The sequence below is a fragment of the Myotis myotis genome, unplaced genomic scaffold, assembly GCF_014108235.1.
Source record: "Myotis myotis isolate mMyoMyo1 unplaced genomic scaffold, mMyoMyo1.p scaffold_m19_p_21, whole genome shotgun sequence".
Lineage (NCBI taxonomy): Eukaryota > Metazoa > Chordata > Mammalia > Chiroptera > Vespertilionidae > Myotis > Myotis myotis.
Window position 1 is genome coordinate 5360670 of NW_023416326.1, and position 25955 is coordinate 5386624.

The 25955-nt window shown below is 58.4% G+C and overlaps 2 protein-coding genes and 1 long non-coding RNA gene across 8 annotated transcripts in view; 2 read left to right on the plus strand and 1 right to left on the minus strand.

Moving 5' to 3' along the window:
- TMEM63A (transmembrane protein 63A) overlaps positions 1–2743 on the plus strand; it is a 28439-nt gene extending 25696 nt beyond the window's left edge. For 3 of the 4 annotated variants that reach the window (XM_036355216.1, XM_036355217.1, XM_036355219.1), the window contains 2 exons: positions 1261–1365; positions 1453–2743. In XM_036355216.1, the coding sequence (XP_036211109.1) occupies positions 1261–1365; positions 1453–1785 (438 nt within the window). In that variant the 3' untranslated portion in view covers positions 1786–2743. Of the gene's footprint in view, positions 1–1260 lie in introns of all 4 variants that reach the window. The other variant, XM_036355218.1, reaches the window with a different exon arrangement.
- Positions 2717–25556, minus strand: EPHX1 (epoxide hydrolase 1). Of its 2 annotated transcripts, XM_036355221.1 has the most exons (10): positions 25441–25554; positions 16102–16105; positions 14093–14280; positions 11320–11500; positions 9406–9633; positions 8564–8693; positions 7833–8041; positions 5237–5345; positions 3604–3729; positions 2717–3160 (listed from the first exon to the last, which is right to left on the minus strand). In XM_036355221.1, exons 3-10 carry the CDS (start codon positions 14273–14275, stop codon positions 2959–2961), a joined length of 1368 nt encoding a protein of 455 aa, XP_036211114.1. In that variant the 5' UTR covers positions 14276–14280; positions 16102–16105; positions 25441–25554; the 3' UTR covers positions 2717–2958. The 2 variants fall into 2 exon arrangements, with proteins under 2 accessions (XP_036211114.1, XP_036211113.1); XM_036355220.1 differs by lacking the exon at positions 16102–16105 and having other exon boundaries at positions 25441–25556.
- On the plus strand, positions 12808–23322 carry LOC118678982. 2 transcript variants are annotated; one of them, XR_004975078.1, is made up of 3 exons: positions 12808–13944; positions 15948–16059; positions 21755–23322. It is a non-coding gene; the product is annotated as an uncharacterized LOC118678982 (long non-coding RNA). The 2 variants fall into 2 exon arrangements; XR_004975077.1 differs by lacking the exon at positions 12808–13944 and having other exon boundaries at positions 15818–16059.
- Positions 25557–25955: the final 399 nt, after the last annotated feature.

Below are 25955 nucleotides of genomic sequence, written 5' to 3' on the forward strand. Positions count from 1 at the left end.
CAGATGGATGATGGACGGCCCTCATGCCTTTTTTATTTCTTTTTGTTTTTTGTTCTTAATTCTCACCCAAGGATATTTTTCCCATTGATTTTTAGAGAGAGGGAAAGGGAAAAGGGGAGGGGGGGGGAGGAGAAACATCGGTGGGAGACAGACCCATCGATTGGTTGCCTCCCGCAAGAACCCCGACCTAACGGACTGGGGGTGGGGGGGGGGGGACAGGGAAGGAGCCGGAAACCCAGGTACCTGCCCCTCGATCGGGAATCGAACCTGCGACCCTCCGGTGCGAGGGCCGACGCTCTAACCACTGAGCACACCGGCCGAGACAGGACATCCCTCGTTCCCAGCCTGGGTCCGGGGAGGAGCAGAGCAGGCTGTGCCGCTGGGTCGGCAGCGGGAGCCTGGGACTGGGAAGAGAACCAGCCGCCGCCGTGGATTCGCTTTCCAGGCCCCCCCCCCCCCAGGCCTGTCCTGTGCGGCTTTACTTTCCATATGAAGTGGGGACTCCCCCGGGGACCCCGCGCTGGGCAGCGCCGGTTCCTCCGAGGAATAGCAGGCGTGTGTGCTGCTTTCTGGGTGATCGTGAGAACCGAGCAATTGACCGCATCTTCTGTTCGGCTCTGGCTGCTCGGAAACTCTGCAGTTGGCATAGTTTGGGTCCTGATGTCCTAAATTAATAATGTTATTTCTTTTTTTATTTTATTGATTTCATAGAGCAGCGGCTCTCCACCTGTGGGTCGCGGCGACCCCTTTGGCGGGCGAACGACCCTTCCACAGGGGTCGCCTAAGACCGTCCTGCCTATCAGATATTTCCATGACGATTCATCACAGTAGCAACATGACAGTGACGAAGTAGCAACGAAACTAATGTGATGGTTGGGTCACAACATGAGGAACCGTATTGAAAGGGCCAGAAGGTTGAGAACCGCTGTCATAGAGGAAGGGAGAGGGAGAGAAAGGGAAACATTGACGATGAGAGAGAATCATGGATCGGCCGCCTCCTCCACGCCCCCCGCACTGGGGATCGAGCCCGCAACCCGGGCCTGTGCCCTTGACCGGAATCGAACCCGGGACCCCTCAGTCCGCAGGCCGACGCTCCAGCCACTGAGCCACACCAGCGAGGGCTTGATGTTACTCCTTTATGTGTCCCTCAGGAGCATTGCGTCCCCTCCTGCTGGGAGGAGAGGGGACAGTGGGGGAGGAACGGGGTACAGCATCCCACGCCCGCCCCAGCCGAGCACTAACCCCCTCCTTTGTCGGCAGCCCTACGTGCCCCGGATCCTGAACGGCCTGGCCTCGGAGAGAACGGCCCTGTCCCCGCAGCTGCAGCAGACCTACGGCGCCGTCCGCAACATCAGCGGGACCGTCCCGGGCCCAGGCCCGGCCCAGAGCCCCGCGGACAGCGTGGCGGCCGCCTACCAGGAGGCCTGAGGGCGGGAGAGCCGCGGGGCTGGGCCGGGCCCGGCTCGGAGCCGGGAGGTGAGGCGACGCAGGTGGAGACGCAGCTTGACACGGACCCCGACCAAGTCCAGGACTCCCGTCCACGTTTCAAAGCCCCCCCTGCTCCGAAGACCAGCCGGGAAGGGGCTCCAGCCCTTGGCTGAGGGGTCTGGGGCGGGACCGGGTGCAACCCCGGCCCTTGCTGGGGGGTCCGGGGTCCTGCTCACTGCCCGTCGCCTTCTGCAGCGTCCAGCTCTGTCGCTGGGTGAGGTCCCCGTGCCTTGTAGCGAGATCACGTGTTGGAACGGTGTCCCTCTGGGGCCACTGGTTGTGGTGACTCCCAGGTAACAGGGAGAGGGGACAGGGAAGACCCCCCTCTGAGCACGCACCACCGCCCCCGTCTGGGCGCACGTACGCCCCACGGATAACCAAAGAGCCTGAGATGGGGTCGCGAAGGTGGCCCGGGGTCATGCCGGCCCCCCCTCTCTGTAGCCAGCCGGGCACCCGGCCCTGCCCCCGGCGTGAGCTGCGCACTCACGTCTGCACCCCACTAGGGTTCTGTTCCTGTATCATGTTGCCAGCGACGCTGTGGCTGGGCCAGGGTCACCCCAGCAGCCAGGGACAGTGCGAACCCTAATAAACTGCCCATTCAGCCAGGTGGTGAGGTCAGCCCTGTGCCTCTCAGGGCCGGTGCATGGGCTGGGTCTCCAGTCCTCGCCTCCTCCTGTCTGCTCCCTCCTGGGGGGGCGGGGGAGGCGTGCTCAGGGCCTCCTGGGAGCCAGGGGAGGGCTGTGGCAGGGGAGGGGGAGCCTGGCTGGGTGCAGGGCTGTGGCCCAGGCAGCAAGGATGGGTAGTCCCTGCCTTTTTTTCTCCCCGAGGGATCCCGGGGCTGAGATAATTTGGGGCATTTGCTGGAGACACCGCCTTCCTCCTGCCTCCAGGGGGCGCCCGAGTCACAGGTGGGTGCAGGTGGTGGGCAGAGCCAGGGAGGCCGCCTGCATCCCAGGGGGTGGGCCCGGCCAGGTGGCCAGGTGGGATCTGGGGCACCTGTGCGGACCTGGGACCTGTCCCCAACCGTCACTCAGCCCCTCGGCCTCCCCTCTGAGCTGCCCGGGCACCCGGAAGGGGATGGAGGGAGTCCTGTGCCCCTGCAGGGGTCCTGCCCTCCCGGCCAGGGTGGATGGGATCCCCTCCCCAGGCTGCAGCCCTGCTAGCTCTGCTGGAAGGGGAACCCCGAGTGGGGTCGGGGTGCGTGCCGGTCACTTGGTTCCAGCCACTCTTAGAAGTAAAATCATTTATTCTCAAAGCCGTGCTGCTTCACGCGTGTGGGGGCGTGTGCGAGGGGGCGGTGCGCGTGGGGGTCCGGTGGGCAGGGGACCGAGCAAACCCATTCCTCGGAAAAGAGGGTTCGGGGGCCGCCTCCCAGAAGGGAGCAGGCGCTGGGCGAGGGGGGGGGGGTGTTTGCAGGAAACGGACAGGTGTCCACGAGGGAGCGCCCCCAGGGCAGGGGCTGCCCCGAGGTCACTGCCGCTCCACCTGCCCCACGAACTTGCAGATGTCCTGGGCCAGCAGCTCCGGCTCCTCGAAGGCGGCGAAGTGGCCGCCGCGGGCCATGTAGGAGTAGGAGACGAGCTTCGGGTACTTGACCTTCACCCACTTCTCAGGGACGTGCATTAACTCACAAGGGAAGGCAGCGAAGCCGGTGGGCACATGGACCTTCATCCTGTCGGGACAAGGGTCCCACTGAGGGGTAGGCTCGGCCGGCAGCCTGTCCCCACAGCGGGGGGCTCGCGGGGGTGTCCTAAGCCACCCCCCTCGGTTCCAAGCCACGAAGAACCCTCTTTTCTGGAAGGGCTGCTGCCCAGGCTGGAGGGTGGGTGGGACAGCCTCACTCCCCACCTTGACCCCCTCCCTCCCTCTGCTGTCCCCAGGGTCCTCCGATGAGATCAGGAAAGGGTGACGCGGACATCCCAGCACCCTGGCCCCCGGGGGGTCCCTCTGGGCGTTGATTCTAAAGGCACAGGGATTTCTCGGGACACCCTGCCCTCACCCTCCACGCCCAGTGCCCCGCAGGCCAGGCTGTCTTGTCCTTTTCTGAGTTCAAGAGCAGGCCCTGCCCCTGCTCCCTGCCTGGGAGCCGCCCCCCCTCCCCAGAGGCGGACTCACCTCTGGTGCCGGTCGCTCAGGAAGCTGTGGCCCATGTTCTCCTTGTAGAAGCGCTGGGAGGTGGTGATGGTGCCCGTGGTCCAGTAGATCATGATGATGGTCAGCAGGTTGTCCAGGGAGAACTTCCTGGGAAGGACCACAAACAAGAGCTGCCCCTCTCGGCTGCGGGCACCGGCCAGGCCCCGTGCCCGTCCGGCTTCCTTCCTCAGACCTCCCTGCACGGTGGGGGTGGGGTCCCCGTGCCACAGGCCGGCCAGCGTCACCGGCTACCACGATGGCAGGGAATGAAAGCAGAGTGCCCACGACGTGGGAGGCCGGCTAGCTGGTTCTCACCGTCTTCCTGGGTGGTCTCAGACAGTCCCTCCCCCCCTCCTCGCCCCCTGAGTTTCCACCCAGGAGGCCCCTGAGCCCAGGGCCCTGAGCTGGTCACCACCGGGGGTCCAGGGGTCTGTGGCAGGATGCTGTACCCCTGCTCAGAGGCGGTGCCCACTCCTGTGTCCTCAGTACAGGCCGCCCTGCTCCATCCTCAGATGGCAGTGCCCCTGCCAGGCCCTTGACAGACCCGGCCTCCTGGCATCCCTCAGAGCCCAGGGCCTGCACAGTCTGGCCCCAGGACCAGGATGGCAGAACCAGCAGATCTGGGCATTTTGTTGTTAAATATATTTTGATTGATTTTAAAGAGGAAGGGAGAGGGGGAGGGAGAGAGAAACATCAATGATGAGAGAGAACCATGGATCGGCTGCCTCCTGCACGCCCCCCACTGGGGATGGAGCCTGCAACCTGGGCCTGTGCCCTGAGCGGGAATCGAACCCTGACCTCCCGGTTCATAGGTCGATGCTCAACCACTGAGCCACGCCGGCCGGGCTCCTAGGGCATTTTTATTCACCAGCCCCCAGCTTGCTCACGTGCCTCCTGCCAAACTTGGGTCACCCCAGGAGGGAGCCATGGGCCCTCAAAGGTCCCCGCTCAGCCTGAGACACCCTTTTTGTTCTGCAGGCTGGGACTGCAGAGCAGGCTGGTCCCCCGGCCGCAGGGCCCCCCACTCCAGGAGGAGACAGACCTTGGCTCCCAGTGTCGGAGCACGTGGTCTGTGGACCCTGGAAAGCCCCTCCCTCTCCTGGTGCTGGGCTCCCTCGCCCCACCCTGCGTCCAGGCTCCCCCCACACCCCGGGCCCTCCATGGCCTCCCCTGTCCACTGGTGCCCACTGGCTGTGCCTTCTGGCCCCCACTTCCCCCCACTACTCTCCCCACTCCTCACTCACCCCACCAGCTTCCACCCTTTACCCCAGGAGTAACCACCCACTGTACCCCGGACCCTCCAGCCTCCATGACACTCACTCCTTCCGTGTCCTCCCTGTGGCCTTCTGCCACCTGCACCCCGAGTCCGCTCCTGAACCCGTGCTCTCGAATTCCAGCTCCACCTCGGAGGGTCCCACCCCCCACTCAGTGCCACCCACAGCCTCTGCCCTCCTGTCCTTGAGGAAATCCGGGTCCCTGGAGCAGCTGCTCCCCCAGGCCTGTCTCTGCTGGACCCTGACTCGGGGCTCAGCGCAGTGAGGATGGAGAGGAGGGTGATGGGTGAGGCAGGGGTGCTGGGACCGGGGGTGGGGATGGGGGGCGCGCGTTCTCTCACCTCTCCAGGCCGCCATCCTCCAGGTCTCGGAAGTCTGAGTTGGTCCAGGTGGAGAACTTCTCTAGAATGTAGGCAGCCAGTCCCACGGGGGAGTCATTGAGGGCGCAGCCTGGCAGGGGAAGGGGCGCGAGGGACTCAGGCCTGGGGCCCAGCTGTGCCCTGGCCCTCGGGGTGCGCCCGCACCTCACTTCCTTAACCCTCGCCTCGGGGTGCGCATGTCTGATCAAAGGGGCAGCACCTCCCGCTGCCTCCTGGGGACCCTGACCCGTCTGGGCAGCTTCCTTCAGACAGAAGGGTCTAGGACTCTGGGTTTTGTGAGCGCCAATACCCGAATGCTGTTTTTTAAAAGGTGATATGTTTTGTTTTTTTTTAAAAAAAATATGATTCGTACACATATGAGCGACAACCTAGAAGTCCAAAGTTGGGGGTCAGTTTTAAATATTGATCCGCCCACGAGCTGAAACGCTGGGCAGGTGTGACATGTGGCTGGGACGACCACATGGGTGAGTCCCCCAAACATAACATTTAGCCGAAGAAGCCAGACTTAGAAGAGGCACCGACCCCAGAATTCCACTTCATGAAAAAAGTACCAAGACAGCCCTGGCCAGTTTGGCTCAGTGGATAGAGCATCAGCCTTCGGACTCAAGGGTCCCAGGTTCGATTCCGGTCAAGGGCATGTACCTTGGTTGTGGGCACATCCCCAGTAGGGGGCGTGCAGGAGGCAGCTGATCGATGTTTCTCTCTCATCGCTGTTTCTAACTCTCTATCCCTCTCCCTTCCTCTCTGTAAAAAATCAATAATATATATATATGTGTGTGTGTGTGTATATATAAATATAAATATATATATATATATATATATATATATATATATATATATATATATATATATATATATTTTAAGTACCAAGACAGGCAAAATGGATCTGTCCCAGTCCCAGGTCAGGAGGTGTTGCCCTGGGGGCAAGGGGAGGAGACTGCCTGGAAGAGGGGTGTCTGGCTGGCCGGCCGGCCGCGTTCTGTCTGGTTACATGGATGGGTGGGTTCCACGTGTGAGAACCCATCAACCACCATGTTAGCGAGTTCGCCTGAAGGCTGGGAAGGGGAGCCCGGGGGGGTGGTGAGAGGTGCCAGGGGACGGTCGTTTCTGTTTTTGTGCTTTTCGCGTCCTTCGATGTTTCGAACACGAGTGTGGGTCACGCTTGTGATCCCGGGGGTAGAACGGGTTTTACGAAGGAAGCGCCGTTATCTCCATGAGCGGCTTAGCGTGTGGCGAGCTCGGGACCGTCCTGAGAACGATCGAGGACTGTGAAATGGGCAGACTGTCCCGGGGGCTTCCTGAGTGGGAGTCGGGGAGTCTCCTCGCGGATGCTCCCAGGGGATGGGACTCTCTGGGTCCCCTCCTCCCTGGCCTTAGAGCTGGTTTAGGGGCTGGACACTGTGGAAGACGGGTGGTCACACACGCGATTCTTGTTCATAGGGAAGCAAGTGGGGGTGTAAATGGTTATGACTGTGGATTCTGATGCTCTGCACCCTCTAGCCCAGTGATGGCGAACCTATGACACGCATGTCAGAGGTGACACGCGAACTCATTTTTTTGGTTGGTTTTTCTTTGTTCAATGGCATTTAAATATATAAAATAAATATCAAAAATGTACGTCTTTGTTTTACTGTGGTGGCAAATATCAAAAAATTTCTATATGTGACACGGCACCAGAGGTAAGTTAGGGTTTTTCAAAATGCTGGCACGCCGAGCCCAAAAGGTTCGCCATCGCTGGCCTAGCCCCTTAACGTGAGGGTCCCTAGCTGCCTGCGCATCATGCCGTTTTACATGCTACCGGTTCCTTCATTAACCAGCGAGTTAAGGAAAACCTGTAACCTGTGTTCACTGTCCATTTGTAGGGCCTGATCTTTTGAATTTTTTAGTCTTTTTTCTAACGATCCTTTAACACAGTGGTTCTCAACCCTCCTCATGCCGCGGCCCTTTCATACAGCTCCTCATGTTGTGGTGACCCCCGATTTCATTGTTACAAATTGAACGTAATGAAAGCATAGTGATTCATCACAAAAACAATGTCGTTATATATGTGTTTTCCGACGGTCTTAGGCGACCCCTGTGAAAGGGTCGTTCGACCCCCAAAGGGGTCGTGACCCACAGGTTGAGAACCGCTGCTTTAACAGGATCCTGGTGGCAGAAACTTGCTGGGTCCTCCCCTGCTGTCAGGGGGACCCCCCTCTGGGCTCTGGGGCACTCCCTCCTCTGCCCACCACCCCCCCCCCGGCTTCCTCTCCCTCCCCCCGACCCCCCACCGCTCTCCATCCCTCAGGGGTGAGGGGTCAGGGGTCAAAGCCACCAGGAATATGACAGCTGCCAAACCGGAATGTTGGGGAGTTGGATGGCGACCCATCAACTCACTTCTATGGAAAACTGCAGTTTAAGGGTCAAAAGAGCTCCAAGACTGACCTCAAAGAGGTTGTCACCTGTGAGCGGGGCCCCAGGGGGGGGGGCCGGGGGTCCCCTGGTTGGGAGCCCTCCTGGATGGATCGGATGTAAACCGCCTCCCCTTGCCCCGCGCGCGCCCCCTCGCGGCACGCACCCACGGTGTCCGGCTTGGTGCACTGGATGTGCATGTACCCGCTCTCCCGGATGAGGCTGTAGAACATCTTCTCCTTCAGGGGGGACATGAGCTCCATGTCCCTCTCCGTGTAGCCGAACAGCTTCCGGAAACGCGGCCCCAGGAACAGGGTCAGGGTGTGGAAGTTTCTCACCACAAAGGCCATGTTCAGGTGCAGGCCTTTCACGTGGCTGGGGGCGGAGAGGGGCCGGGTGAGGCTCGGCCGGCGGGTGTCGGGGGGTGGGGGGGTGGGGGGGGAGGCGGGGGGAGCAGGGAGGGGAGAGGCAGAGGAGGGAGAGGACGCCAGGGCCAGCCCCCTTCAGCACCCACCCCTCTCCGGTGGCCATCCGAGGCAAAGGGGCAGGTTGGCGAGAAAATAGAGTGTCTCTAGAAAGTTCTGCTTAGGTATTTGGTCCATTAGGAAGGTCTATTCCCTGGCCTTCCCCTCGTCCAAGTGGGCCTCTCTGCCTGGGCATCTGGCCCAGTGTCACCAACCCTGGTCGGACGGTGTCCCCAGGGCCCCGGGTGCGGCTGGACGCCAGGGAGCCCTCCCCCCTCCCCTGGGCTCAGCATCCCAGCACCCTCCAAGGCTCCACACCGGGTCCCGGGGGTGGGAGGGGGGCAGCGTGAGCCCCCCTGCCAGCTGCACGGATGGCCAGCTGGGCGGTGCTGTGCCCACACACGCATGCATACTCCCCCCCAAGGACCCTCACCTGGGCACCAGCTGGGCGATGTTGGTGCAGATCAGGGACCCCCAGTCCCCGCCTTGAGCGTAGAACTCCTGGAAGCCCAGCCGCAGCATCAGCTTATAGAAGATCCTGGCGGTGGCCACGGAATTCAGGCCTGGTTGTGGGAAAAGGGGTGGGGCGGGTGGGGGGGTGGGGGAGAGACAGCATCATGGAGCCGTCACCCCCATGTCCTGTGAAATTCCTCACCCCCGGCCCCAGGCTAGCCAAGAGCAGCTCAGGAGGACAGCAGGAATCCTGGGGCCCAAACCGCACTGGGGCCCTGGCTGGTTTGGCTCAGTGGATAGAGCGTCGGCCTGCGAACTGAAGGGTCCCAGGTTCGATTCCGGTCAAGGGCATGTACCTTGGTTGTGGGCACATCCCCAGTGGGAGGTGTGCAGGAGGCAGCTGATCGATGTTTCTTTCTCATCGATGTTTCTAACTCTCTATTCCTCTCCCTTCCTCTCTGTAAAAAATCAATAAAATATATTTAAAAAAAAAAAAAAAAAAAAAAAAAAAAAAAAAAAACCGCACTGGGGATCAAGCCCACAGCCCGGGCATGTGCCCTGACCAGGAAGGAAACTGACCTCCTGGTTCATAGGTTGACGCTCAATCCCTGAGCCATGCTCTTGGACCCCAAGAAGAGGCCTGGGCCTTCTGCCCAAAGACAATGCCCTCCTTGGCCCTCCTCCCTTCCTGCCCGCCTCCCCTGGCTCAGGAGGAAGCTTCCCAGCTGGCTCCCTGCCTCCTCCTCCCAGGAGAGCCTGTGGGAAAGCCTGGCCCCAGGGGAGGAGGGCGGGCCCCCCACCCCGGCCTCCAGCGGCCCCTACCCTTCTTGGAGGACGCCTCGGAGTAGCCATAGCCGGGAATGGAAGGGCAGATGACCTCGAACACGTGCTCGTCGCTCAGGCCGTGGCTCTTGGGGTCCGTCAGGAGCGGGATGATGTTGTAAAACTCGAAGAAGCAGCCGGGCCAGCCGTGCACCATCAGCAGGGGCTTGGCGGTGCGGCCGGCGGGCAGCTGCGGGGGCTTCACGTGGATGAAGTGGATGTCCAGCCCTGGGGGTGCAGGGGGCACACCAGAGTCACGGGGGGAGGGGGGGCAGGGGACCAGGGCCCTGCAGCTGGGGAGCCCGCCAGCGGGTTCTGCCACCTCGGCTCCCCACCCCGGGGCACAGGTCACAGCAGGAACAGCAAGAGCCGCCAGCGCTGGCCGAGTGCTTACACTCACACCCGCTGCACGGGCCCTCGCTCAGCTCCACGGCCTCCCTGTGAGGACGGGGGACTCCGTGAGGCCAGGGCAGGGCAGGGGCAGGGGCAGGGGCAGGGGCAGGGGCTGGGGCCGGGGCCGGGGCAGGGGCTGGGTGGTTGTGCACTGTTGCTTCCCAGACCAGGTCCTGGCTCATGGCAGGTTCATGAAACACTTGTTTAATAGTTTAAATATCAGGGGGAAATGCCCCATGTATCTTAGCCACAGAGTATGGGACAGATTGAAGTTCAACAGTGCCCTGGAGTGCAATACAGCTGTTTATTTTTTTAAAATATATTTTTATTGATTTTGTACAGAAAGGAAGGGAGAGGGATAGAGAGTTAGAAACATCGATGAGAGAGAAACATCGATCAGCTGCCTCCTGCACACCCCCTACTGGGGATGAGCCCGCAACCAAGGTACATGCCCTTGACCGGACTCGAACCTGGGACCCTTGAGTCCGCAGGCCGACGCTCTATCCACTGAGCCAAACCGGTTAGGGCTTAGTTGGGAATCTTGCCTCCTCTGAGGCACAGTGCAGGATGGGAGATTATTTTTAATTCAAGTTTGATCGCATTGTCATTTGGGTATAAAATTAGAAAAAAAAGCACAAAACCCGTATAGACATACATGCTTGGGTGTCCACCGGCTCTCCCTGGGAGCAGATATGTGGGGGGAATGGGGGAGGGGGTGGACTGGGGAGATTGCTTTTCCTGCGTACCCTTCTGTACTTTTTTTTGAATTTTAACTATTTGAATTTTCAAAATCTCCTCCTGTGAGGAGGACACGTTCTCCTGGTTTCTCTATCAGCCGGTGGTGCCCGCAGGCTGCTGGGTGAGGAGCCAAGCTGGGCTCAGACGCAGCGCTGGGCCTGGTGGGTGGTGAGGGGAGGGTGTGGGGTGAGGTCATGGCTTTGGGCCTGAGCTGGGACCGGCTGAGCAGCTGCGTCCGGCCTCGAACCTCCGCCTCCCTGTGACTCGGTCCATCGGTCCATCGCTCTGGGCGGTGGGCTGAGCAGCCCTGGAGGCCTCGGTAGAGGCTGGTCGGTGGTGGGAGGCCATGCCGGGGCGAGAGCCAGAGGCTCACCACAGACCAGGGAGGATGAAATGGTGAGGTGGGTGGGGACGAGGACAGAACACTGGGGTGGGGGTTGAGCCTTGAGCAGCCAGCCTGGAGCACAGGGGTCAGTGCAGGGCTGGGAGGACCTGGAGGAGGTCGAAACACGAGGGAGGAGGACAGCAGCATACAGAGGGGGAGGAGGGCGGCCTTGGACCAGCCCCAGGCTGGGCGGACAGCGTGGGAACCTGGGCTCCCACTGTTGCCTCTGCTGGGATTTTGCGTTCTGTCTGCATCTTGGGATAACTTTTAAATAACATCTCAATGACCAACCCCTGGGTCCTGGGTCTCCCCAGCTCTGTCTGAGTCACGTCCAGCGTCTGCGAAGGCCGTGCCTGTGACATCGCCCCCCCCCCGCCCCAGGCATGTTGGAAACATACCTTCGATCTTCGTCTTGAAGTGAGGGTATTTGTTGAGAACGGCCACCTGCTTCCTCCAGTCGAATTCGTCCCGCCAGTAGGAGAGGACCTTCTTCAGGTAGCTGGAGTTAAAGCCGTAGTGAAAGCGGCTGTTCTCCAGCGGCGGGGTTAGGCGGACCTTCTCGATCCTTCGGTACAAATCCTGGAGCAGCGCGCAGGGCCCCGAGGAGAGAGGGGTCGGGGGGCAGAGCTCAGAGGAGGTACGTTTCCGGAGGACAGAGCTAACCCTATGCTCCCGCGGCGGCAAAGCCAGAGGGCGCGGAGGCCCCCGGCCTGGCCTTTCGCTCCGGGCAGCGGGCTTAACCCAGAAGAAACCTCTGCGTTTCCCATCACAGGGGCTGTTCCTAAAGCTCCTGCTCTTTCCTTTTTCAAATATATGTTTTTTTGTCTTTTAAATGTATTTTTATTGATTTCAGAGAGGGAGAGAGACAGAAACATCAATGATGAGAGAGAATCATGGATCGGCTGCCTCCTGCACACCCCACACTGGGGATCGAGCCCGAAACCCGGGCATGTGCCCTTGACCAGGAATCGAACCCGGGACCTTCAAGTCCACAGGCCAACGCTCTATCCACTGAGCCAAACCAGCTACGGCTAACATATATATGTTTTCATTGATTTTTTTAGAGCGAGAGGAAGGGAGAGGGATGGAGAGCTGTGTCCTGACCAGGAACTGAACCGGTGACCTCTTGGTTCGTGGGTTGACACTCAACCACGGAGCCACACCGGCGAGGGCCCATGTTCCTTGCTTTTGACTTCAGGTTTATTTCTCGTCTTTCAGTGTTTAAATCAGCGGTTCTTAACCCGTGGGTCGCGACCCCTTTGGCGGTCGAACGGCCCTTTCACAGGGGTCGCCTAAGACCATCCTGCATATCAGATATTTACATGACGATTCATCACAGGAGCAACATGACAGTGATGAAGCAGCCACGAAAATAATTTGATGGTTGGGTCACAGCATGAGGAACTGTATTTAAAGGGCCAGAAGGTTGAGAACCACTGGTTTAAATGTATGAACAATACGCATCTTTCGTCGATCTAGGCTTCTGCGTGCAGGAGCTGGCCAACCTTTTGGGTAGAGGGCCAGGTAGCCGGTATTTTAAGCCTTTGACCGGCCACTCCTCTGCTCTGTCCTCCAAGCACCGTGGACGACGGTCCGTGGAGGAGTGAGTGTGGCTATGTCCCAGCAAAACTGTATGTGTGGATCTGAACCTGAATGTCATATAATTTTCACGTCATGAAACATTCTTCCTCTTTTGATTTTTTTCAACTGTTTAAAGATATAAACACTGCCTGGCCGGTGTGGCTCAGTGGTTGAGCGTCCACCTATGAACCAGGAGGTCAGGGTTCGATTCCCGGTCAGGGCACATACCCGGGTTGTGGGCTCGATCCCCAGTGTGGGGCGTGCAGGAGGCAGCCGATCCATGATTCTCTCCCATCATTGATGTTTCTCTCTCTCTCCCTCTCCCTTCCTCTTTGAAATCAATAAAAATATATTTTAAAAAATAAAATGAGAAAAAGCATCTTTAAAAAAGTTAACTATTCTTGGGATGGAGGCTGTATAAAATCAGGTGGCAGGAGGGGTGTCCCATGAGCTGTGGTTCACCCACTGGGATGTACAGCACCGAATAATTAATATATCATAACTGAGCTGGGATAAAAGAGGGCTCATGTCGGATGGGCGTACATCGGACCAAGACAGCAGCCCTGGCTGGGGAAGTTAGTTTAGCTGGTGGAGTCTTCCTGGAGTGCCCCCTCCCCAGCATTGGGGTCACCCCCAAACAGGTTTTGGAAACTTAGGCTCTGAGCCTAAGAACCCTCTAAGGGAGCTCTCCCCAGGGCTCGGCCTCTGTCCTACACAGCGAGGCCTCATCAGGGGCTGCAAGGAGCCGCACCTGCCTTCTCCTGGGGGCGGCCAGTTTCCGCTTTTCAACAGCCCCTCCTTTCTCAGAACTCTCGCGACGTTTTCCTCAGCACGTCTGACGCCATCTATCCCTTTTAACCTTTTAGTTAACTTTTCTCTCTGCGCATTTCTTTCCTCAACGACTGAACTCTGAGCTAGGTGAGGGAAGAATCTGCCTGCCTTCCGGGCACCCAGCATAGCGCCTGCACACAGTAGGTGCTGCCATACCACAGAAGAAAAGCAAACATGGGACATCCCAGGCCCCACCCACCCTCGTGGGGCTGCTGGAGCCAGCCTCTGGGTCAGCCCACCCTGCTGGCCACATCCTTCCTGCCTCCGGCCCCGCGCGGAGGAGGACAAGGCCTTACAGCTGGGCAGACCTCGGGCCGGATCCTGCAGGCCATCTCCCTCACCTGGGATGAGCTGCTTTCCCTCTCTGAGCTTCAGTTGCTGCAGCTGAGAACAAAGACCTCACCCGGCAGGAGGACCGCAGGGACTGGACGGGACCGTGAGTGGCTGGCACACAGTAGGTGCTTCACCAGCGCTGGCCCCGCCAGCAGGTTCTCTGTGCTTCAGCATTTGGTGGCCCCATGGCCTGCTCTCCGCCCAGGGCCTGACGACAGACACCCCGCTCGCTTTCTCCTATAAGCTCCTCCCCGGGTTCCAGATGGGCCGCAAAGGAGGTGAGACGCGAAACTGGGTCTGGCGGGCACCCCCTCTCCCACCTGGGCACTCCGAGGAGCGGCCCTTTCCCCTCCCCAGTCTCGGGCAAATGTGGGGGGGCTTCCTCCCTCCCCTCTGCTCAGCCCTGCCCGGGAAGAGGGGCCTTACGTTGAGCTCCTCGTCCGACGTTTCCACCTTGAAAGGGCGGATGCTCTCATCCTCCGGGGCTGTGGGCCTGGCCCCGGGCCCCCACCACCCATCTCCAAGTGGCAGCGTGTCCTCCTTGTCCCCGGAGAAGAACCAGTAGATGACGAGGCCCAGGGCCGAGGCGAGGAGAATTTCCAGCCACATGGCGCCTGCAGAGGGGGAAGGCCGTCAGCCGCCGAGACCACCGGCCCGGCTGGAGCCCTGGCGGAGACACCATCCGCCTGACCTCTCCCACCCAAGCCCACGCAGGGGGGCACCTGCTAGGAGACCCAGCCTAGGTGCCCTCATTCCCCACAGGACCCTGGAGAGGAGTGGGGGGAGGGGGCTTGCTGAGGCCCCAACGTTTGCTCCTGCCAAGAGCTGCCCCCCTAGTCTGAGCATGGGGCCACTGGGGCTGTTCCAGGAACAGGGGTACAGAAATGGGACTTCCTGGCAGGGAACCCCTGGGGTTGGCTCCCCCCGCTTCCTGCACCCAATCCAGGGCCCTGTTTCCGACCGTGACCCTGCTGACCTCCTAGTTCCCATACTCAGTCCCCGGAACCCTCCGATTCTCCCCTCTCAACTGCCCGTCACCAAGTCCCCAGGCCACTCCGACCCGGCCACTCCGACCCAGCGCCCGCCTCTGAACCGCAGCCCGTGGCACCCACATGTTGATCGCCACCCCATCTCTCAGGCTGCGGGCGTACATCTGACAATCCGGCCGAGCATTTGTGCTGGGCCCTGTAACCCAGCGCGCCCACCGCCACCTCCCCCTTTCGGCTGAGAAGCTCTGAAGGGGCTCAAGGCCTCTTTCCCTTCACGCCATGAGTCTCAGCCGCCCCAGAGAGCAGGCCTCCGCCATCCCAGCCGGAGATGGGATGTGGCTGGTGGTGTGTCAGCATGGGCCCTCCCCACACCCCTTCCCCCTCCCTCCCCACACCCCCCGTCCCCCTGCAGCCGGGTCACGGCCTTCATCCTTCAACCCCACGCCAACAGTGCCTGGCCTGTGTGTCAGCTGGAATTAAACAAGGCGAGGGGCAGCTGGGGAGAGTCCCTCCTGTTTCAAGGAATTCAGAAAAGATAACTTGCAACAGCTCCTTCCATTCATTTCTCGAGAGACCCTCTGTCCCTGCCAGGAAATCCTTTTATTTTTATTGACTTCAGAGAGGAAAGGAGAGGGAGAGAGATAGAAACATCAGTGATGAGAGGTAATCATGGATCGGCTGCCTCCTGCACACCCCCTATTGGGGATCAAGCCTGCAACCCGGGCATGTGCCCTTGACCGGAATCAAACCCGGGACCTTTCGGTCCACAGGCTGACGCTCTATCCACTGAGCAACACCGGCCAGGGCCGGGCAATCCTCCCTTTGAGAAGATGGAGCAGGGCCAGCGCTAGCCCTCCTGATAGCTGAAGGCTGGGTGGGGCTCAGGCCCTGCGGGGAGCGTGCGGGAGGGGATGGAAGGCAGAGAGCAGAGCTGCCCCCGGCAACAGGAGCAGGTGGACGCGGTTCCCCGGGCAGGCGGGCGGCACCACAGCCGTCTGGAGCTTGTCTGTCCTGGTGGCTGCCCCGACCCCAGGGCCCAGCACCATCCCTGGCATGGCCAGGCAGTCCGCCAAGATTTGTGCAGCCCGCACTGTGGAAGCGAATCAGACACATTTTGCACAGTGTTGTCAAGGGGGCTGAAATCAGAAGGAACCATCTAGAAGGGTCCACTTCTTCAGCGTCGGAGGTGAGCTTGGCAAGCCACCCTCCTTGCCTGACATCAGCACAGAGAGACGGGAGCTTCGCTGCCATTTCCCTCTGGGATTAGTGATCAAAGTTCTCTTTTTGGGCAGGATGAGCCCAGCGCTTGCCCCTGTCCACGTGGGAGCCGCCACCTCGACCTCTGATCACGGCCTCGGGAAGAAGCAGGGATGCTCAGCGGTGGAGTTCGAGGCTGCTGGGGAGGTAGGGCTGGCCTCACTTGCCGAGGTCTTTTTACCATTGCACGGTCCTGCCACCTCAGCTGATGTGAAGGGTGTGCAGTGTGGTTCTCTCCCCTAGTCTTCAGGCCGCAAGCTGAACCCCATGCCCAGGGAGAATGTGAGAATGACACAGGAAATCAGCCCCGCCGGTGTGGCTCAGTGGTTGAGCTTCCACCTATGAACCAGGAGGTCACGGTTCCATTCCTGGTCAGGGCACAGGCCCGGGTTGTGCAGGAGGCAGCTGGTCGATGATTCTCTCTCATTGTTGATGTTTCTATCTCCCTCTCCCTTCCTCTCTGAACTCTGTCAAAATATATTTAAACAAACAAACAAACAAACAAACACAGGAAATCCGGGACGAGGGGCGTAACGATGGCCCACTCCAGCACCGTCCAGGCAACGTAACAGATTCAAGGAGATTGTTTTCATGTTAGTGTTTCTTTTCTTTTAAATTGAATTGATTGGGGTGGCATTGGTTAATAAGATTATGTAGGTTTTAGGTGTACGATGTATAATACATCATCTGTATATTGTATGTTCACCACCCAAGTCAAGTCTCCTTCCACCACCATCTATCCCCCCTATATTCTCTTCTACACCCCCACCCCGCCTCCCCAGAAGAAAATGTAAAGCCCCTTCTCTTGCACCCTAATTAATTTAATAAGAATATTGATATTTAGCTCAGGGGTGGTGCTGTAGAGCCACTGATCACAGATCACAAAGCAGGCATTACCACAGTGTGCAAATTACCTAGTTCTCCCCACCTCTCCCACCCAACCCCAAGGCAGGGAGGAGCTTGCTAGGAAACCCACCCAGGGTGCTCTCTACTCCCCACAGGGCCCTGGGGGGGTGGGGCTTGCTGAGGCCCCGAGGTTTGCTCCTGCCAGGAGCTGCCCCCCAAACTGAGTATTGGGCCACGGTGGTGGTGGTGGGGGGGGTTGTTTCTTGAAATACTCCTCCGCAGGGGTACAGAAATGGAACTTCCCTCCCCCTTCCTGCACCCCAGTAGAAATCCAATGTCCGTTTTCTCTGCTGATAGCCTTTGTTTTAAAATCTATTTTGTCTGATACAAGTATTACTACCCAGCTTTTTAAAAACGTTCCATCTGTATGAAGTAGCCTTTTCTATCCCTTCGCTTTTAGTCTGCGTGTGTCTGTCCTCCTGAGGTGGGTCTCTTGTAGACAGCACACATATGGGTCCTGTGTTCTTACCCGTTCAGTTCCCCTATGTTATTTGATTAGAGCATTTAATCCATTTACATTTGAAGTGATGACGGATAGGTACATATGCATTGCCATTTTATTCTTTTAACTATTTCCTTTTGCTGCTGCTGCTGCTTCTCTTCCATCGTCTTCTCCTCCTCACTCTTTCTCCTTCTTTCTTCTTCTTTGATTCCAGGCCCTTTAACATTTCTTATAATGCTGGTTCAGCGGTAACAAACTCCTTTAGCTTTTTCTTGTTTGGGAAGCTCTTTATTTCTCCTTTAATTTTAAACAATAGCCTTACTGCGGAGAGTAATCTTGGTGGAAGGTCCTTGCTTTTCATCGCTTGGAATATTTCCTGCTAATCCTTTCTGGCCTGAAATGTTTCTCTTGAGAAATCAGCTGACCGTCTCGTGGGAACTCCCCTGGAGATAACTGTCTTTCTCTTGCTGCTTTTAAATTCTTTGTCTTTAACCTCCGTCATTTTAATCATGAGGTGTCTTGGTGTGAGCCTCTGTGATCTTGTCTGTAAAATGGGGATAACAATGCAACCGCACAGGCTGTTTGTGAAGACGGCCTGGTTCAGAGCAGCTGCTCCGCCTACTCCCTTGTTGCTGTGCGGGATCGCTCTGTGCTGGAGGACACCCCAGGGGGACTCTGTCCCTATTAGATTATGCAGCCCACGCCCCGGTGCCCGTCACCGTCTGTGTGCGTTCGTAGGCTGGACGTAGGGCAGTGCATGGCGTGGACGCCTGGGGTCCGCTCTCCTTCCTCACCAAGGACTGACGTGGGCAATGGACATCCTACCTTGTGACTCTGCGTAAACATATGGAGACACTTCGGTTGGGTCCAGACCTAGGAGTGTGTACATCGTTGCCTACCAGCCTTTTCCCAGACACGTCCCCGGGGAAATGATATTTGCAGCGTCAGGGGGCAGAATCCTGTTTGCTACGCCTCCACGTCCCCAAGGAGAGCTATTCTTATCTCTTCCGTGTGGTCAGCCTCTGCTGGGGTAGAAAATGTTCTAATCACTTCGAGAGGCAGTATCAGCATTTAGGAGGCACGGTGAAAAATTCCGCAGTGACACGATACAGAACGAGTGTGCCTGCTTGGTGATGCCGGCCCGGGACGTTAGAGCTGAACTCCCACAAACACATGTCATCCGATGAGGTGGTTATTATTGTCTTTCATGCACTTTTCCAGAATCATACTTTGCTGACGGGGTGGGAGGCGGGGGAAGGGAAGCCTTTCTGAACGAAAGCATTTCTTTTTTCTTCTTGGAATCACAATCCTCTTTCTGAAAAATGATGAGCTTACCTAGTAAGGAAAGTGTCGTTTTTGTTGTAAAGCGGCCAAATTTCTTTTAAACACACAAACTGGACGACAGCGGTCATCTTATATAATAAAAGGGTAATATGCAAATTGACCAAACGACGGAACGACCGGTCGCTATGACACGTTGTGACCACCAGGGGGCAGGCGCTCAACACAGGGGCTGCCCCCTGGTGGTCAGTGCGCTCCCACAGAGGGAGCGCCGCTCAGGCAGAAGCCGGTGGGCGAGTGCAGCTGCGGTGGCAGGAGCCTCTTCCGCCTCTGAGGCAGCACTAAGGAGCAGCGAGCATGTGAGCAGACGGGTGGTAAGGAGTCAGGGCTCCTGGACTGTGAGAGGAATGTCTGCCTGCTGGCTTAGGCCCATGGGGAGCGGGCCTAAGCCAGCAGGCGGACATTCCCTGAGGGGTCCCAGATTGCAAGAGGGTGCAGGCTGGGCTGAGGGACACCCCCCCCCCCCAGTGCACAAATTTTTGTGCACTGAGCCTCTAGTTTAGTTATAAGAGGCTAAACTTCAGGGGGAAGCGTGATGAGCGATAACTGGCTACTCTGATAAGAGATGAGATCAAATACAGTTTAATCCTCCCAGTTCTGCAGGGAGGTCAAGTTCTGGGCATGCGGTTATGAAACCCGGGGAAAAACATTAGGAATGCGTTCAAGTGGAAGAAGCTAGTTGAGGAATGTGATGACCATGACCCTCACGGGACCGACGCAATGTAAACCGTTTGAAAGGGACAAGCGATACAAGCGAAGCGATTTATTGGTTTACTTTTGTCTTTCTGGGTCTCACTTTCTGGGAAAATTTTTAAAGATAGGAGGCCAAGTAGGGTAGGTGCTTTGTTCTCTGGTACTGTTCAGAGGCATGTAAGTTTTCATAATTGGAACATAATATTTCTGTTAGGCTTGGAGCAAAGATGCAAGGTTGAAAACATGCGACTCATGTTAAGATGGACAGAAGTAAAAGCTCAGCGCACTCTTTTCCTGTTATTCGAACTTGGTCTGTGAAGTATCAGGGAGTCATTGTTTTTTAAAATCAATAAGAGAGTTGGACCCGTGCCTTAGCAAAGCAAGTATAAATCTGGTCTTGGGCCAGAAGGTGGTTCAGCAAATACTGCGCATGACTGTGACCCAGGGAATGAGAGACAGCCCTGTACCTGCAGCAGGTCACACTCCACTGAGACAAACAGATGAACTAATAATACTTTCTAGTGATCGATACACCATATGTACAGTCAGTCAGGTGCCGCATAACGACGTTTTGGTCGCCGACGGACCACATGAAAGACTGTGATCCCGTAAGATTACAATGGAGCCCTGGCTGGTTTGGCTCAATGGATAGAGCGTCAGCCTGCAGACTAAGGGGTCCCGGGTTCGATTCCGGCCAAGGGCACATGCCTGGGTTGCGGACTCTATCCCCAGTGGGGAGGCGTGCAGGAGGCAGCCAATCAATGATTCTCTCTCATCATTGATGTTTCTCTCTCCCCTGCTCCTTTCCTCTCTAAAATCAATAAAATATATTTTTTTAAAAAAAGATTACAACAGAGCTGAAAAATCCCTATCACCTAGTGTCCTCACAGCGCCGTCATGACTCACCTGTTAGTGGTGATGCCAATATAAACAATCCTACTGCTCTGACCGCACTATAAAAATACAGCACATGGAATTATGGACGGTGCCTAATATGTGATAATGATAAATGACCCTGTTACTAGTTTATGTATATACTATACTTTTAACAATGTATTTTATTTTTATTATTGGTGCCAGAGAGGAAGGGAGAGGGAGAGAGGGATAGAAACATCAATGATGAAAGAGAATCAATCAGCTGCCTCCTGCACGCCCCACACTGGGGATCGAGCCCGCAACCCCGGCATGTGCCCTGACCGGGAATCGAACCGTGATCTCCTGGTTCATAGGTTGATGCTCAACCACTGAGCCACGCCGGCCGGGCCCCCCACAGATGTTAAATGCCCCTGAGCTGGGGCCCCCCATAAACTCATTCACACACCTTCCAGCTTTAAGTTGTATAACGCAAGAGGGACCAGACTGTCCCCGCCCAGCAGGGTTCACGTGATCATCCCAGGCAGTGTCATGCGAAGTCCTGGTCCAGCTCATGTTCTGCCAATTAAAATAAGAGCTGTCAAGTCTTCCATTGGTTCTCAGTTACCAGGGAACACAGCCCAGGTAGAACACAGTTCACCGCCTACGAGGAAAACACAGGCCCTCCTGTGGCAGTTCAGTACCTGGCAATTCTCTGAGCAGAGGACTCCTGTGTCAGGGATAATAGGAGTGGCCATAAAAGATGCCTATCAGATTCCTTTCCCACCATCCACCGCGCTCTGCCCTCCCTCCGCTCCCCAGGCCGGCTGGTCCTCAACAGGGCTCCTTAATTGTGTGTGACAGGATGGGCCCTGGCTCAGAGCCACCTTCTGGCCTGGCACGTAGTGAAAGGGCCGGTGCTGCAAGCGGAACAGCCCTAGAGACCAGGCAGCCTGGCCGGCGTGGCTCAGTGGCTCAGTGGTTGAGACCTAGGAACCAGGAGGTCACCGTTTGATTCCTGGTCAAGGGCACAGGCCCGGGTTTGTGGGCTCCATCCCCAGTAGGGGGCGTGCAAGAGGCAGCTGATCTATGATTCTCTCTCATCATTGATGTTTTTCTCTCTCTCTCCCTTCTTCTCTGAAATCAATAAAAATATATCAAATAATTTTTTAAAAAGACCAGGGCCAGGGTACCTGGGAATGTTCCAGGCTGTCAGTATCGTGGGGGGTTAGTGAGCTTGCCGCCGTGTCTAGGTTGCACAAAGGAATAAGTGACAAAAGGCTCGGCGTACTCCTGGCGTTCAAAGGTCCTGGGGCAGCTCTGAAATGCAGATGTGCCATCCGGAAGGAGCAGCACCGTGGCCTGGGGGACAGCCCTGCTCTATGCGAAGGGGGCCCTGAACCAGGCCAGGGCGGCCGCCTCCCCCACCTGGTGGCTGGGCCCGCCTCTCCTGCCTCCTCACCGGGACACTGTGGCCACAGGCAGCACCACCAGAAAGCGGGCACGTAGCTCCACGTCCCCAGAGCTGGCAAGAGAGTCAGGCTCCTGAGCTGCCCTTGTAAACGGCCTTGGTGCTGGAGCCAAACTATTTCTCTCCGTTTCCCGAAGGTCCAAGTGCCTCCAGTTCTCATCCGAAGAGGAACACGCCAGAGAGTCGCCACTCAAGGTGGCAAAGGTCACACAGGCCACGGGGAGAGGCAAGTCCTGAGGTGGCGGCCCTGGGGGAGGGTGGAGAACCCACGCCCTGGTCTCCGGAGGAGCCCGCGTGGCTCTGACTCCGCACGGGGACACGCAGCCCTCCTGCTCCTGGGCCCTGGCTCCCAGCTGGGCCACAGCCAGCCACGTGGGCCCGTGGCAGGGACACGCGTGTGTGTCTGGGCCCCACAGCTCCGTGAGGAAGCCCAGAGAAGCCCTGGGCTGTGACCCGGGGCTGGGGACAGTAAATCATCATCTCCTGTACTACAGTGACCCTGAGAAGCAAGGGGTATTTTTTTCTGGCTTAAAGAGATTGAAAAATGAAGCTCAGAGAGGCTACGTCATTCGCTTGAGTCAACCCCCCCAAGTAGGCGCCAAGAAGACATCAGAATGCAGTCAGTCTGCATATTCATCTTCCCAAGAGCTAAAGGCAGCATGCACTTCTGTTCCTGACCGGGGACAAGGCCTGGGGCCCTCTGTGGGTTCGCCAGAGAAGCTTCTGGAAAATTTCTGAACTCCCCAAAGAGAAGAACATCTCCCCCCTCTCGTGCAAGCACGTCCCCTCAGGCCCGGGGCAGCCTAACAGGAGGCTTTGCTGCACCTGGGTGCCCACCCACCAGGCAACAAAAGCCGAAGATGGAGAGTGGGGATCAGTGGGCACGAGAGCTGCACCCCAGGTCCCAGCCGTCCGTCCGGAGGGGGCTGGAGGCCGGCCTTGGCAGGGAACCTTCTCTCTGCCCAGGGCCATTTGGGTGTTTACGACATCATTCCAGGGCCAAACAAAAGGATCAACTTGAACATGAGCCTGCTGCATGTGGTGAAACATTTCATGAACTCACCCCGGATGCCCTGGCAGGGCCAGACCAAAGGGTTTCTCGGGCCTTCAATGGCCCCTGCTTTGGAGTATGAAAACAGCCTTATCAGGGAGGGAAAGGGTGAACTCTGACCCCCGCGGGAAAGTCAGTAGGCCTGGATGGGAGACAAGGCTGCTTCCCTTTGAACTTGGTTTGCACAACTGTGTGTTGAGTTCCACAGTTCACCCTTGGACAGTGTGGGGGGTTGGGGCACTGACACCCCACGCAGTCGAAAATCCACGTATAACTTTGGACTCCCCCAAACCTTAATTACTAACGACCTACTGTTGACCGGAAGCCTTGCTGATCGCATAAACCAGTGGTTCTCAACCTTCCTGAGGCCGCGACCCTTTCATGCAGTTCCTCATGGTGTGGGGACCCCCAGCCATAAAATTATTTTCGTGGCTACATAACTGTCATGTTGCTACTGTTATGAATCGTCATGTAAATATCTGAAATGCAGGATGTATTCTCATTGTTCGCGACCCACAGGTTGAGAACCGTTATTAACGTTCAACAGTCGACTAACACATATTCTGTGTTCTATGCATTACATACTGTATCGCCACACTAACGTGAACTAAGGGGAAGAACAGGTGATTAAGAATATAAAGAGTTTCACCTGCGAGTTTTTTCAAATTGTTGCACAGCTCCAAAAAAAAAAAAATTAAAATCTTCCGATATATTTATTGAAAACAATCCACGTGTTAAGTGGACCCGCCCAGGTCAAGCCCGTGCGGTCCAAGGGTCACGGTACAACCCCGGGTCGGCTGGCACCCTTCTCTCCTGGTGAGAGGGAGCTGTTCCCAGCGCTCACCGCTCCTCCCTCCTCAGGAGTGGGTGTCCCTGGCAAAGCTATGGCTCCCTTGGGGGGCGGGGAGGGGGGTGAATGCTGGGGTGCCTGCTCCCTGCTGCAGCCTCCCCACCTTACCCCACAGCCTCTGCTCCTAAAGTGCCGGCCTAGACCAAGAGCGCCCATAGGTGGCCCACCCACAGGTGGCCCCAGCAGGCCAGCGGGGCCAGGCAGGGACTCTTTGGCCTCAGCCTGGGCCCCTTGAGGTTTGCCCCCTGCCCCCGGGCCCAGACTTTGACTCTATTGAAGCCGCCCTCAGGGCACCTGGCATACGCGGCAGGGCCCACCCAGGTCCCCATCGAAACTGCCCACTGCCCACCCACATGACTCCTTTCCCGCAGATCCCGCCGGACTTCTTAACCGCGGAGCCATCCCCCAGGAGGGCTGCAGGGCCCTGCGGAGTGGAGCCCGGCCTTGCCGTTGTACCGATGAGGCCCCGGGAGGGTGGCATGAATGGCAGCGCTAGGGCATGAGCCGGGGCTGCCTTCTATGCCAGTTCTCTTCCCACATCATCACGTGAGCGCCCAAAGGGATGCATCACTGAGGGCGGAAGCCAGGCCCCATCGGGGGTGGGTTTGGAGCGTGAGCTGGGGCTCTGCAGGTCGCCACGGGCTGCTCTGTGCCCCGCCAGCCCCGAGTGGGTAGGCTGGGCTGTTTCCTCATCAGCGGCGAGCAGCCCGCATTCCGCCCTCCCATGTTTTGGAAGCTCAGCTACGTTCCATGTCTTTGAGGACATGGAGTCTGGGAGCTCCTGCCTTCACATGCCTGGGCCTGGCCAGGGCGCTGGGCGGGGAAGAGTCAAGGTGTCCCGTGAACAACCACTCAGCCCTGGCATGTTGGGCTCGGATGCGGGGGGGAGGGCCTGGGCATCGGTGGGTGCTGGTGCTGGGCGTAGACACCCCACACGAACCAGGACGCCACGGGAGGTTGGGGAGGCGCTGCACTTCCTCCAGCGGCCGGAGGCTCTTTCTCTAAAAGTCTCTCTGCCGCCCAGGCTGGTGTGGCTCAGTGGATAGAGCATCGGCCTGCGGACTGAGGGTCCCGGGTTCGATTCTAGTCAAGGGCACATGCCCAGGCTGTGGACTCGATCCCCAGTAGGGGGCCTGCAGGAGGCAGCCCATCAATGATTCTTTCTCATGGTTGTTTCTATCTATCTCTCCCTCTCCGAAATCAGTAAAAAAAAAAGGGAGTCAAAATTAGGATGACAGCCTTGCTAGCCCCCCACCTCCCACCCCCGAGGCTGCAGAAGGGGCCCACGTGAGAGGCCAGGAGCCCATTTGCACAGCCTCTGGGTCAGTGCGCGCTGCCAGGGCGGGACGTGGAGTCGTGGCCCCCCCCCCCCCCCCCCCCCCCCCCCCCCCGCCCATCACATTCCTGGGCTTCGGCTTCATGAACTCTCACAACCCCAAGGCCAAGTTCCTGGCTGCGCGCAGGGCAGGGGCGGGCTGGGCGGGCTGGAGAACAAGGGGGCGGGGGGCGGGCAGAGACGGCAGGAAAGCGCATCGCGACTGCAGGACGGGAGGCCGGCGGCAGGCCTCCGGGGACACGCGCGTGCATGTCCCTGCGGGGCCCAGAGGCACCGTGGAGTCACCATCTCCCGCACAACCGGGCAGTGCCCAGCGCGCGGGGGCCGCGCCATAGCTGCCCCGACTGTGGCCTCCTCCCGCCTGCGCCCCCGGGCGGCGGGGTGGGAGGGGAGGCGGCGCACAACGTCCCCGAGGTCTGTCTGCAAGTTGTACCGGGGCCCCGGCCAGACGGTGCGGCCCCACAGCGTCCCCAGCCCGCGGCCCCTCCCCGTGCACGCTTTCCCACCCCCCCGACCCCCCCACCCCCGCGCGATCGCGCCGCTGGGCCCCGAGCTGCGCACCACGCGCCCCGCCCCGGGCGCTTACGGTCGGTCGTCGGCTCCCAGGCTCCGGCGGAGACCCGCACCCGGTCCCTCCAGCTCCCGGTTCCCCCACTCCCGCGCGGCTGATCTCCGGAGCACAGGCACTGACCCCGCCCAGGCCCCCCCTTATCCCCCCTCAGGGGCGTTCCCGGCTGGGACGTCCTGGTCCGGCCCCGCCCCCCTCGGCGACCTGGGGGACCGCCCAGCTTCGCCGCCCCCTCCCGGCAGGGCTCGGGGACTCTCCCCGCGTTTGGTGCAGTGACTTCCATTCCGAACTTCAGTGCTGGGCACGGTCGCATCACCACGCTCCGCATTTGCGGAAAAGCCGACTGAACTGTACACTCCATGGGGGAATTTATAGTGAGTTATAGCTCAGTGAAGCTGCTGTTATGTAAAATAACTGCGGTGAGACGGTAGCCTCACCCCTTAGGGTATGAAACCCAAGACACTGAGATTTCGGGGTACCATCTACACATACGCAATCTACAGTCCATAGAATAAGTAAGATGCAGAGTCCAA

Excerpts from the sequence above, each read along its gene's own strand:
- EPHX1 (XM_036355220.1), bottom strand. The coding sequence starts at position 14,275 with ATGTGGCTGGAAATTCTCCTCGCCTCGGCCCTGGGCCTCGTCATCTAC. Across the intron at positions 8,694-9,405 it reads CGAGGCGTCCTCCAAGAAGG|GCCTGAATTCCGTGGCCACC; the intron begins GTAGGGGCCGCT and ends TCCCACAACCAG. Across the intron at positions 8,042-8,563 it reads ATCGCCCAGCTGGTGCCCAG|CCACGTGAAAGGCCTGCACC; the intron begins GTGAGGGTCCTT and ends CTCCGCCCCCAG.